Below are 13,269 nucleotides of genomic sequence, written 5' to 3'. Positions count from 1 at the left end.
TGCAACTGACTTTAGGGATGACGGTCAGACATGCATGATTTTAATCATGAGTGATAAGTAATGGACGAGCACCTCAGCTTTTTACTTTTTTACTTTTTACCTGCACGGCTATGACTGGAGAGAGATCCACCCCGGTATTGGAGTTCCAAGGACATGACTTCAAACTAATCAAGCTGGACAATGACGACTTATTATCCTGTACACCATTTCTGACTCAGAAATATCTCCACTTTTGCTTTAACCATGACATGCAATATTAACTATCGCATGGATTTTCAATTGAAGTGCGTTAACGATAATCGTTCATATGCGTGTCTGTTTGTTAACTGCTAATAAGGCATGAGACTAACGTTTATTAATGAATAGAAGTTGTTAACTATTATTAAATTACGAGACTCACTTTCATTAATGGATGACAGTAGCTCACACATGCAATGTATGGAACATTTCAATTAGGGTTTCCATATGATAACAGGATACCTCAAAAAGGAACACACGGGGTTGATTCTGCAGACATAAATAGCCAAAAACGGCGTTCAAAAAAATAAAAAAAAAGCCAAAAACGTTGAACATCGTCGTGTGAAAATCATTGAACAATATCAAACATGTACAGATTAAACATACAGCCAATTGGCATCGGCCAAACATCCCCCCACTAGAAAATTCTCCCGCAAAACCAAACGCGTAATTGTCATATTCATGCATAGGAATAGGTATCTGATCTGCCCATCCGACTAGAAAGTACGTCTCATTAATCTTCTTTAATTTATCTTTTTTCTTTTGAAAATTTAAAATAATAAATCACCAGAAAGATGAACGAATAAAGCAGAGTCGCAGGTAGAAACAAAAAGAAAGGGGGAAAAGGAGGTGGTGGTGATGAGAATCCTTCACAAGAGACAAGCAATAAGTGGGATTCTCTGCTCACCTAAACTTCAACATCTACCCCCACCATCTCTCCCATTCTCCATACTTTTATGGGCTCAAACTTTTTTTATTTTATTTTTTTCTTTTGATTTTTGCATTCACATCACTATTTTCTAAAAGAAAGATTATACAATTCTTAAATTTGAGACAACAAAACGTGGTCCCATTCATTCACTCTTGATTTGGAAGTAGGAAAAAGAATTGATATTAGCACCATGTATTCCTTATTTATAAGAGGAATTTTCGATACTCTTCTCTCTTTCTGCACACCATATTTATTTAGGCTTATAATTGAATAAATCAACGCATAAAAGCAAACAGTAATAAGCGGAATGAGAAATTGAACGTGCAGAAGTCATTTTTTTTATAAGCACTGAAGCGAACATGTACATCCGGAATAATGCAAAACGACATGAGAAATAACATCTGCACTCTTTTTCTCTTTTAGCACACTTCTGTTTATTTCTTTCTTTATTCTTCTTCAGTTGACAATAAAGACTAAAAATAAACATGAATGTGCAGCAGAGTTTTACACCGCGGATATGCTAAAATAAAAGCGAAAAATGATTTCGATTTTCATTTCTAATTTTCTAATTGCACGCAGTTTCACGGGGCGTGAAATGAAGTGAAGTCAGCCAAAGCCCACAGTGGCAGTGGGACTGGGATGTATGTCTTTGAGCAAACCCAGGACTTGTTGCATGCTGGGCCTTTTCCCAGGTGACTCCGCCGTACACAAGTACCCCACTCGCAGGCTCTCCACCATCTCCCTCTCCAACTGCCCACTTTCTCTCAACTTCTCGTCCACCGCGTCCAAACCACGTCCTTCCCTCACCATCCTCCTCACCCACACCACCGTCTCCGCCGTCCCCATCCTCCCCGTCAACAGCTCCATCAACACCACCCCAAAACAATACACATCCGTCTCTGCACCGCTGCCTTCACCTCCGCCGCCAATTTCCCGCCGACTCCCGATACTTCTCAAACCAAAATCGGCTATTCTCGGCTCGAAGTCCGGACCCAATAATATGTTGGAAGTTACGAGGTGGCCGTGGACTACGGGGCTCGACCCCGCCTGGTGGAGGTACGCCAGTCCACGGGCTATTCCAACCGCAATGCGGTGGCGCGTGAGCCACCCTTTCTTTTCCGGCGAGTAGGCTCCATTAACAAAGCTTTGCTCCCACGTGTCACCAGTCCAGTCCTCCACGTTGGGCTCCCCGGTGGGCAGCTCGTGCAACCATCTGTGCAAGTCCCCGTTCGCCATGAACTCGTACAATACCAACTTCTCTCTCCCTGTAGAGAAAAATATATAGGGTTTAATGACATGTTTAGTTAGTTTCAAATATGATTAAGTGAAATGTGTACTTACTTATGATCTAATAAACCGAATTAGGAAAATGAGAAAGAAAAAGAATGAAACGTTAATGTATGAGATGCACTGTTGTTTAAACCGCTAAATTGAACGACATACAATTTAATTGTTCAATATTTTAATGTATTTTATATAGATGCACTGTTGTTTAAACCGCTAAATTGAGCGACATACAATTTAATTGTTCAATATTTAAATTGAGCGACATACAATTTAATTGTTCAATATTTTAATGCATTTTATATACTGGTACATTGTTAAATTTCGCGAGGACAAACAAATTTTCAGTAAACACGTGAAAATTTATGAACAAAATCATACCAATAGCATGTGTGCTAAAATAGATTTTACGTGACGACGGTGACAAAACAGTCCCTCGTACGTACGGACCCTTGTCATTTACGACATTGCAATTAAAACCCGTGTGTCGCATTTATGTCGTTTGGTGAGATTACCAACGACCGACCGGCTGGTGCCGGCTGGCGAGAGAGGAAGGATTTTTTTTAGTATGATGGTTATACAAAATGCTACATTACATGTTAAATAGTAGGATATGTATGCTTAAAAATTAATAATTTAAAAAATAAAAAATTTTATTATTTTTGTTAAAACACATGAGGTACCACTTGGTCTCATCACAACAAAAAATTTTGAGTGTGTGTGTGAAGTGCGCAGTACCTGCAATGCAGTAACCGGAGAGAGGCAGCAGGTTGGGATGTTTCAATCTCGAAAGATTTTCAAACATTTGCACCGCGTCATCGTAATCGACGTCCCTGGCGTTCTCCAGTACCTTTATAGCCACGTGGAGGTCGCCGGGTAGCACGGCGGTGTAGACGGGCCCACACCTTCCCTCGGCGAGCTGGGAGTCCTTGCCAAAGTGCGACGTTGCAGCGATCAAGTCCTTAAACGTCAAGTTCAGCAACGGCTTCTCGAACATCACCACCGGAGCCGACGTCGGATCCTTGACGTCCGCGACCCACGACGTCCCGGACTCGGTCTCGAAAGAGAACGGTCCCGATTTCTCGATCTTGAACGGGACTAACTGAACCGGTTTGGAAATAGCCCATTTGTGCTTTTTGGCAAAGTACTTTTTCCTGCGTATGCAAGCTACGCACGTGCTTATGGACAGAAGGATTACAAGTGCGGATGCGCAGGAAAAGCTCAGAACAAGAATCTTATGGGATTTTTGCGATTTGGGTTCTTTGTGGGGGGATTCTTGGGTCATGGGTTTTTGTTTTTGGAGGGTTTTGTGAGGTGGGTTTGCATTGGAAGTGTGAAAGCTTGGGGCTTTGGTTTTGGAACTGTCGAATTGAGTGAGGTTTTTTCCGGCGTGGATAAAAGCGCTTTTCCCGAATTTCTGGTACTCTTCCGGTCCGACCCGGCCGGTGAGATTATTGAGCGAAATGTTCAGGAATTTCAGGCCCGTTAGCGGAGGGAAATCCGAAGGGAAAGAACCGTTGATTTTGTTGTCCGAAATGTCCAAATACTTCAATCCGTGCAAAACAGAGATGGGTTTTAGACTCCCATAAATTCTGCAGCTGGAGATGTCGAGGTGCTGCAAATTGTTGAGGTTGGAGAAAGCTGACGGCTGCAGAGTGCCCAAATCGTTGTGGGAAAGGTCGAGAAATGTAAGGTTCGGGAACCCAGAGAGCTGGCCCAAGTTGGTGTACCGGTTATACGAGAGATTGAGCTCCTGGACCGAAGAAACTAAGCCGTTTCCGGATGTGTGTTCGAGACCGAAGCTCCCTCCGAGCCGGTTCTTGGAGAGATTGACTCGGACCAGGTTCGGGAGGGACCAGAACCAGCCTGGGACGGAGCCCTTGAGATTGTTGGAAGAGAGATCGAGGGCCTGCAGATTCGACAAGTTTCTGAGGTACTTCCATGAGATTATTCCGGTTAGGTTTCTGGAGGGGAGGTTGATTTGAGTGATGGTTGGGTTGGAGCAGTTGGGTCGCTTCGAATTTTGGAGCCAGGAGAGGTTGAAACCGGAGACTGATTTGAATGCCTTGAAGATTTGGGCTTGGTCTGTGCTGTTGCAGGTGGATTCTGCTTCTGCTGCTGCAATCAGCACCAGAAGAAGTGAATATCCTAGCAGGATTCTCATTTTTTTCCCTGCAAAACTGGTCTTTAATTTTCAAATTCCATGAGAGAAGGAGAGAGAGAGAGAAACAGAAAGACGGTGAGAGAATATAATGAAAAAATGAAATGGTGTAATCCAGTAAACGTTAAGGGGAGTTAGTATAGTGTGGTGATTGACCAAAAGCTAAACTAACAAGTAAAGATGGAAATGTCCATTTAGAGAGCACGAGAAAAAATAGGACCACTATGCTATTCGGAAGAAGTCTTCTACAGAGAAAAAGCCTGTTACAAGGACAAGTTTTCGAAACAAAGCGTTCTTGATGTAATGATTGTAAGAGAAAACACCTTAAGGGCTCATTTAGGATTATATTATGAGAAAACACCCTTTTTTTCCTCAAAAAAATAAAATAAAATAGATCGAATGACCATAGTTACAATTAGTATCAATACAATCAAACATGATAGCTCTACTTGCCAAAGACGGCAAATACTTATCCCAAATACATAGATTTGTAACTTTAAAGTATACACGAATGACAAAATCGGCCACAAAATTTACTTCGTTAAATACATACTCCTAAGAGATTGAATCAAACGAATTTGCCAACCACTCGATGTTTTTAATAATATTCTTCAGCCCCCAAGGTGTTGTGCTAATCCTGGTTATAGCATCAATGACCAACTTTGAATCTCCCTCGACATCCACATTTGTATAGCCTTTCATTTTTACAGTCCACAAAGCATCTCTTAAGGCTAAAGCTTCATCAACAGAAATTGTATTGACCCCAACACTTATGCTTATAAGTGATTTTACTATAAGTTTTTAATTTAAATATGTTGAATTCATGTGCTTTTTGAAAGAAAAAAAAACTTGAAAGTTCTTAAGAAGTATTTGACAAGTGTTTCTCCAAATATCACTTATATGACCAAAAATATTTTTTAATTTTTTAATTTTTTGTCAAAAACAGTTAGAACTCTATTTCAAAAAGCTTCTCCTATACATAAATACTTACAAAGAAAATATTAAAGAGACCATATTTATTTGTATGATCTTTTTATACCACCGCTTTACACTAGTACAAAAATCAATTTGCGCGACGGAAATTTGCACGACGCATCAAATTTCGTCGCCCAAAGTGTGTTTGCGCGACCCTATCCTAAACGCGTCGCGCAAAGCTATTTTGCGCAACGTACTTTGCGCGACGAAGACGACGTCGCGCAAAACAGCTTTGCGCGACGAATACATCATCGCGCAAAGTTGCATTGCGCAAAAGACGTTTGCGTGACCCCTATATGCGTCGCGAAAGATTTTGGCGCCAAACGAAGGATCGTTACCGCTTTTTTTTTCAAATTTGCGCAACGAAGACAGAAACACGTCGCGCAAAATAGCTTTGCGCGACGTAGTTGGGAAGGCGTCGCGCAAAACAGCTTTGCGCGACAGAGTTGTACCTACGTCGCGCAAAGTCCTTTTTTTTTTTTTTTTTTTTTTTTTAATCCCTTTTGCTTTTCTTTTGGGGTTCTTTCATTGCATTTTCCTTTATGGTATCCACTTGTGTAAATATTTGAAATTGACGATCCAATTAGTTCATTGTATTCATATAGGGTTAAAGAGTGTAACTGTAAAAAATCATCAAAATCAGAGTTAAAATAATCATTTGATGGTGATTTTTTCGTTTATGGCCGTCGAAATGGTGTGTCCCATTACTTGATTTCTGAATGTTTGTTTTTTGCGATTTTGGCGTATGCGATCTCGAAGCATATACAAATAAGTTTGACGGTCAGATTGTTGAAACTAGTTTCGTACAATGCGTTTCCCATCAAATTCAATGGTATATGTATTTACTAAGTAGATTTCAATTTATTTATTTTGTACTCATAAGCAAAAAAAAAAAGGACTTGGCGCGACGTAGGTACAACGACGTCGCGCAAATATGTTTTGCGCAACGTAATTGTACCCACGTCGCGGAAAATCCTTTTTTTTTTTTTTCCTTTTGCTTTTCTTTTGAGGTTTTTGCATTGCCTTTTCCTTTTGTGGTATCCACTTGTGTAAATGTTTTAAATTGATGATCCAATTAGTTCATTGTATTCATATAGGGTTAAAGAGTGTAGCTGTAAAAAATCATCAAAATCAGAGTTAAAATAACCGTTAGATCGTGATTTTTTTGTTTATAGCCGTCGAAATGGGCCAATTTGAAGCCATGGAAGAGTTATAATAAGTTATAATAAGTTTTTGTTGTATGATTAAATTTCAAGAGTCCGAATCACTTAATCTACAGGCTGATTAAATTTCAAGAGTTCGAATCACCAGCTGCCAATTGTTTAAATTAGCAAATTGGAAGATGCAAGGCAGTGAGCAATACACTGAATAAAATAAAGCATGTCCATTGATCTCCGAGAAATTACAAGTGCGTACAAAAAAAAAAAAAAAAAAAAAAAAAAAAAAAAAGATTGCTCATTTGTGAAAATCGTCTCCGGCCCTTTGTGCTACTCTTGAACTGGGCAGCAGGATTCTTTTGGTCTCCCCCGAAGGTCTGAGCTTACCCCTTCTCTGGAAGTGTATCAACCGTTGTAAATTCCATCTTTTCTTTGGTGATTGCATTGAGGCTTACTCTTGAACGGGTTCTCCCATCGTTGATTTTCCTTTGTGCTACTCTTGAGCTGGGCAGCAGGATTCCTTTGGGTCTCCCCCGAAGGTCTGAGCTTCCTCTTCTTATCTGTTTCTTTGTTCAATCTTTCCAATTCGTATTGAAAAGGGTTAGAGGATAGCTCAGCATTTGCTTGTCTCTACATGCTTCAATGTATCTTTTTCCCCTTGCCTTACTTGCTCCCCCTTGCAGAAGTGGTCCCTTCTCTGGAAGTGTATCAACCGTTGAAGATGACTACTCGAGAGCAACGCTAGGTAAGCAATCAGGAATAGATTCCAGGCAGTTGGCTCCAGATCGGAAGACTGGCTCCAAGTGCCGGCTGATTGCTTCTTTCACTTTGCCATGCGAGTAAGAACAAGGACAAAGAAAAGGACAGGGAAAGAGCATGATATGAGATACATTTGCTTTTGACCTTGATGATATGAGATACCTTTGCTTTTGAAGAAGCGGTGAATGAATCAGCGCATGTATTTCCTCCTGGGTCATATGTACTCCAGGTATCTGGTATCATCTTTGGGGAAGAAGAAAAATTTGAGTATTTCAAAAGGCTTTGCTGGGAGTGCGCCCTCAGAGGTGAGGGAGAGTTGGTGGGCATTTTCTTCAAGTCTGCCTTGCCATAAGAGACGAAGGTCGACAAATATAGGGATTTTCTGAATAGAAAGTGGTGGTACTGTTCTTTTACCCTTGTCGACAAACGTCTCTTCGATTTCTGAACGAACGGCTCTTCGATTTCTGCATGGCAAAAGTAGTCACGGGTGCGGCTCTTTTGACAAAGCTCCACGTGATTTGCGGAGGAAAATCCGGCTCTCTGAATAGGTGGACGCATCGCCTTGGCATTTTATAGAGCTATCTATCACCACAACAAACACACTCTGAAGAATTCCCATTCTTGAAAATCGACTCCGGCCCTTTGAGAATTAATTCCATCCACCCCTTCTCTTTGAACACTTTGAAAAAATGGCAAACCCATCAAACCTTAGCTTAGAATTAAGTCTCAGCAGTGATACGGGCGCGCCGCGTCAAGGTAATGTATGGCGCCCTTCTTTCCTATCTTCTAACGGTCCCCTTACAGGTGAAGACTCCGTGATCCAGGACGCCACAACAGCTACAATAGTAGCTAGGAACCTCCTCACTCCAAAAGATAGTAGGCTGCTGTCAGGACGGTCCGATGAGTTGGCCGTTCAAGAGTCCCTCGCACTTAGTGTTCAGTGTGCGAGCTCTGTGTCCAATATGGGCCAACGCCTACTTGCCCGCTCCCGTCAGGTGGAATCATTGATGGCAGAGGTGGAAAGTCTCAAGCAAGAGATCAAACTGCTTAAGCACGAGAATAGAAGTTTGCACGTGCTTGCAAACAACTATTCGACGGGCATGAAGAGGAAGCTTGATGAGCTGCAAGAATCCGAAGGTCGGATTCAAAGTGACCGTCAAAGGTTTTCAGCTTATCTCCAGAGGCACCTTTTTCCTGGGTCATCCAGCATTTGTCCAAGTATTGAGGCCTCGAATGCTCTATATCCGATGCCTTCCGCTCCGATGCCTTCCGCTTCAATGCCTTCTGCTCTGATGCCTTCCGCTCCAAGAGTTTTGCCACGTAGTGGGGCTTCAAGCAAACAACCTTTGTGAAAGTTACATTCTTTTATTTTTTTTTATTTTTTTTTATTTTTTTTTTTTTTTTTAATGCACATGTTTTTTTCATGGAATCTCGTCAAGTCAAGGTTTATCCTAAACCTAATTAATCAACTTTATTTATAGCACATTGACGGACTCTACAGCTTAATCAACATATACCACTCTTATTTAATAATTTAAATTGTGATTCTTTAACAATGACAGAATAATTAATATATGCTTTACAACTTAGAAAAATAAGTGCAAAAGAAAAGCGGATTGACACTTGGTTAAGCATAAGCCATGCAAATCCATTAGCATGATTAGGATATGCCATGATTAAAATCCATGGAAACTCTGTCGGTTCTTTGAAAACAACGTGCCAGAGGACTCCAATTCGGAAAGATATCATCTTCATGTCTCTTCTTATACAGCCTGTAGATTAAGTGATTCGGACTCTTGAAATTTAATTATACAACAAAAACTTATTATAACTCTTCCATGACTTCAAATTCACCTCTAACTAAAAAGAAATTAGTTCCACATGTTTAACTAAATCCACCTATTTTTTTTATTCTTTACCTTCATCATTGCTTCCCAACATCATCATTGCTACCTCTTTTTTTTTATGCCGTCCATCATTTCCCTCCTTCCCGTAAAAATCCCAGTTTTCCTGTTTCCCTGTAACTAGGTTTTCCCTCTTTCCCTCTTTATTTCCCTCTTCCCTTTTTCCCTCTTTCTTTCCCTCTTTCCCTCCCGTATAAACCTCTTTCCCTCTTCCCTTTTTCCCTCTTTCTTTCCCTCTTCCCTTTTTCCCTCTTTCTTTCCCTTTTTCCCTCCCGTATAAACCTCTTTCCTTCTTCCCTTTTTCCCTTTTTCTTTCCCTCTTTCCCTTTTTCTTTCCTTCTTTCCCTCTTTCCCTCTTTCCCTCTTTCCCTCCTCACTTTCTTCTCCCGAACTTCCTCTCCACTATCGATCCCCCTTGCACAAAGGAAGAAGACAATGATTTTTTTCAGGACCTCAAGGTTTTATTTCTCCATCTTTTTCTTTGGTTTTTACGATTTTTCCTCTCTTTAGTTTTGTTTTCCCTCTTTTCAGTATTTAATTCACTCTTTAGTTTTGATTTCCCTCTTGCAATCGACTTTAATTTGTAGAAACATGCTTATTCACTCTTTTCATTCTCTTTGCTTCTTTGCAGATTTATGAAGAAGGATTTGACTTTTAAAAATCACTTTAAGCACTAGAAAATTTATCTTCCATTGATAGGTTTTCAGAATGTTGGATACCAAAAGTTGAATCAATTATATCAAATTGGAGCATGCATGATTCCTTTGTCGCATTTGATCACTCGTCGTCGGAGCGTGACCAATGCGCCTCCCACATTATCAGCATCTACTGCTCCAGGCGTGATTGGGGAGCCTACACCCCTTACTGAGGCTACTCCTACGGCGTCTCAGGTGCCCGTATCATCAACATCATCAGTGTTGGTTCAACCTCTCAATGCAAGGCGGCCTCACCGTCGCCCCCGCGAGTTGGAGCCTGGTGATCACGCTTCCTCCTCCTCCGGAGTCGATGGTGGGGCCTCCCAACCAGGTAGTTTTTTTTCTAATTCTCACTACGTTGTAATTTTTTTTCTATTTTAAAACTATTATTTTATGATTGTGAAAATTTGTTGGATTGTGAAAATGTGTTGTGGGTTGTGAATTACTCTTTTAAGGTTTTGGGAAATGATATACTATTAGGTGAGGTTTTGCCCAATTTTCTGTACAAATTTAAGCTTTTTACCATTTAAGTTTTTTTGGGCAGCTAAAAAAAACACCAGGGTGCCTAATCGAATGCTAAAGGAGGCACATGTTGTACGTATGTCCGCCTCCTTGATCAAGATTGCATATGACTCGCAACATCGTGGAGCGGCTACCTCACAGCAGCATAGCAGCGTTGTTACTAGCTGTGGTTATGTTATTCGGAATTGTTGTCCTATGCGGTGGGAGTCTTGGGCACAAATTCCCGAGGAGACGAAGAAACTGGTGCGAGACAAGTTGTCGGTTAGTAAATTAATTTTTAGCCCTTATCATTTTTTTAAAAAATTTTGTTTACAAATATTATAAACCAAAGTATATTATCTTAATATTATTAAATTTCTTAATATTATTTTATTATTTTTCATATTTGTAGGTCAATTTTGATGTTAAGGACTTATCCCCTGAGGTTAGTGCCTACTTAGAGGGGACCTTAGCAAACCGGTACAAAGATTGGAAGAGCGCTTTTCACACGCATTTTCAGCTATGGGATGATCCGGAGATTGCTCGCCTAGAAGGTTGCCCAAACGAGTTGAAGGACCGGCCAGAGGATTGGGAGTGGCTCTGTAAACATTTTATGGATCCAAAATTTGTGGTATGTACATAATACTTTAATAATAATTTACTGTTTTTGTTATTTTTTTTTAAGTTTTTTTTTAATAATTTCATTCAAATAATCGCACTAACATTTATATTGTATGTTTAACAGAAGAAATCTATTGCTGGCAAGAAAGCTCGGGACTCAAAGACACTTCTCCACCATTCCGGTTCAAAGCCCTTTTCGTATAGGCTTGAGGCACGACGTCAGGTAAAAGTATATTAATTTTTAAATTTTATACATTTTATTCTTTATTATTGACTAATAAAATTTACTTAATGATTTTTTTTTTAAGGAGGGTTCTAAGTTCCCACAGATTGACTTGTTCAATGACGTTTACGTTCGACCCGGCAATGAGACCGCTAAGGAGATTCATGTAAGTATATGTAATTCTTATTATTCTTATTTTTACGAATCGTTCAAATATTATTTATATTTTGTTATTAAACATTATATGTTTTTTCTTTATTAATACAGGATGTTATGGTGGAAAAGTCCACTGCTGTTCTCCAAGAAGCAACATCGCAGCTTCCCCCGGAGACCCCGATCGAGGACGTCAATGTACCCGAGGATGCAGATATTCAGATCGTGACTGAGGTCTTGGATCAGAAGTTGGGTCGTCGTTATGGCAAGATTGTTCGATGTATGGGGAAGGCGGGGGTTCGTGAGACGGGTGCCTCATCTTCCAGATCGTCCACAGGAGAGGTCAATGCCTTGAAGGAGGAAGTGACAACCCTAAAAGGTCAGCTTGCGGCCCAGGGCGAGTACATTAAGGCCCAGGACGAGAGGATGAGTATGATTGTACAAGCCTTAGCGATGTCCGGCCTCCAGATCCCGATGCCAACACGTGATGTTGCTCCACCTTCAACTTCCCAGCCACTTCACCCAGCTGATACCCAGTAGCATGATGTATCCTAGAAGACTAGTAGTTGTTTTTTTGTGTTTGGACATCTTGTGTGTACATTTTTATATATTTTATAATTAAATACTTTTTCTTGGTTTAATAATTATTGTTTAGAATTTCATTACAATATTTATTAAAAATTAAATAAAAAAAATTCTTTGGCCAAAAAAAAAAAACAAAGGGTTTGCGCGACGAAGAAGTGATCTGCGTTGCGCAAAACCACTTTGCGCGACCTAGGTTCTTAGTTGCGCAAAGTTGTTTTGCGCGACGCAGGTACATTTTTATATATTTTATAATTAAATACTTTTTCTTGGTTTAATAATTATTGTTTAGAATTTCATTACAATATTTATTAAAAATTAAATAAAAAAAATTCTTTGGCCAAAAAAAAAAAAAAAGGGTTTGCGCGACGAAGAAGTGATCTGCGTTGCGCAAAACCACTTTGCGCGACCCAGGTTCTTAGTTGCGCAAAGTTGTTTTGCGCGACACAGGACCTAGGTTGCGCAAAGTTGTTTTGCGCGACGCAGGACATTCGTCGCGCAAAGTGGTTTTGCGCAACGTAGATCACTTCTGCGTCGCGCAAACCCTGCTTTCACGCACTTGGCGCAACGGTGAATGCGCGACGAACATCCGTTGGGCTAATTTTTGCACGACGTTTTTTGACTTTGCGCTACGAAGGTCCTGCGTCGTGCAAAGCCTTTTTTGTACTAGTTAGAGCTTACCGTCAAATATAAATGTCATCTCTTTAGCATTCTTCGTTTACTAGCATTGTCAGATATCCATTTTGATTAATCTCAAATCACAGCTAAAAGGTGTTTAAGTATGAGGGGGAAATCTAACGCGGTGGGCAACTGTAACAGTTGAAGAAAAACTGATGGATAATGGAAGTCGTTTGGATTTGGTTGGTTGACTGACGACTTCGAGAGTCTGACTTGAAATATCGCCGGTCACTGATGCGGTGATTGCGAAGTTTCTTTCATTTGCACGGTTTAATTCCAAAACGACAGAGGTTTTCATATGAACTTGCTCTTTTGCCTCTTTTTTTTTCTTATTTTAATGGCAATATTCGGTCATCTGTTGTATTGGTTGGATTCGTTTATCCTCAGCCAAATATGAGCTTATGGTCATTGGTGCTTTTAAATCAATTAGCAGGGGAGGGGAGGGGACTCTTTGGTCGAGATAAAAAGACTTGGCCACCTGGGAACCCAAAGCTCTCAGAAATTAAATAATTTCGGGTTTTCTGTTACTACCAGCTTGGTTATTACGATGTTTCTAAGCTATAAATATCGTATATTAAGTACGAACATTTGTAAATGACCAACAAAATAGTACAGCAATCTTTCAAA

General features: G+C 40.3%; 2 protein-coding genes across 2 annotated transcripts; one reads left to right on the top strand and one right to left on the bottom strand.

The window, feature by feature from the left end:
• Positions 1–1,356: 1,356 nt before the first annotated feature.
• LOC137726381 (calmodulin-binding receptor kinase CaMRLK-like) lies at positions 1,357–4,494 on the bottom strand. The gene is made up of 2 exons (XM_068465302.1): positions 2,972–4,494; positions 1,357–2,214 (listed from the first exon to the last, which is right to left on the bottom strand). The coding sequence occupies exons 1-2, from the start codon at positions 4,395–4,397 to the stop codon at positions 1,556–1,558; spliced, it is 2,085 nt and encodes a 694-aa protein (XP_068321403.1). The 5' UTR covers positions 4,398–4,494; the 3' UTR covers positions 1,357–1,555.
• Positions 4,495–10,470: 5,976 nt separating this feature from the next.
• LOC137723834 (uncharacterized) lies at positions 10,471–11,970 on the top strand. The gene is made up of 5 exons (XM_068463005.1): positions 10,471–10,667; positions 10,798–11,016; positions 11,131–11,229; positions 11,315–11,395; positions 11,497–11,970. Exons 1-5 carry the CDS (start codon positions 10,485–10,487, stop codon positions 11,920–11,922), a joined length of 1,008 nt encoding a protein of 335 aa, XP_068319106.1. The 5' UTR covers positions 10,471–10,484; the 3' UTR covers positions 11,923–11,970.
• Positions 11,971–13,269: the final 1,299 nt, after the last annotated feature.

The sequence above is a fragment of the Pyrus communis genome, chromosome 2 (genome assembly GCF_963583255.1).
Source record: "Pyrus communis chromosome 2, drPyrComm1.1, whole genome shotgun sequence".
NCBI classification, from domain to species: Eukaryota; Viridiplantae; Streptophyta; class Magnoliopsida; order Rosales; family Rosaceae; genus Pyrus; species Pyrus communis.
This window is presented reverse-complemented; position numbering and strand designations above follow the sequence as displayed.

Excerpts from the sequence above, each read along its gene's own strand:
- LOC137726381 (XM_068465302.1), bottom strand. The coding sequence starts at position 4,397 with ATGAGAATCCTGCTAGGATATTCACTTCTTCTGGTGCTGATTGCAGCA. Across the intron at positions 2,215-2,971 it reads CTCCGGTTACTGCATTGCAG|GGAGAGAGAAGTTGGTATTG; the intron begins GTACTGCGCACT and ends TTTTCTCTACAG.
- LOC137723834 (XM_068463005.1), top strand. The coding sequence starts at position 10,485 with ATGTCCGCCTCCTTGATCAAGATTGCATATGACTCGCAACATCGTGGA. Across the intron at positions 11,230-11,314 it reads GGCTTGAGGCACGACGTCAG|GAGGGTTCTAAGTTCCCACA; the intron begins GTAAAAGTATAT and ends TTTTTTTTTAAG. Across the intron at positions 11,396-11,496 it reads AGACCGCTAAGGAGATTCAT|GATGTTATGGTGGAAAAGTC; the intron begins GTAAGTATATGT and ends TTATTAATACAG.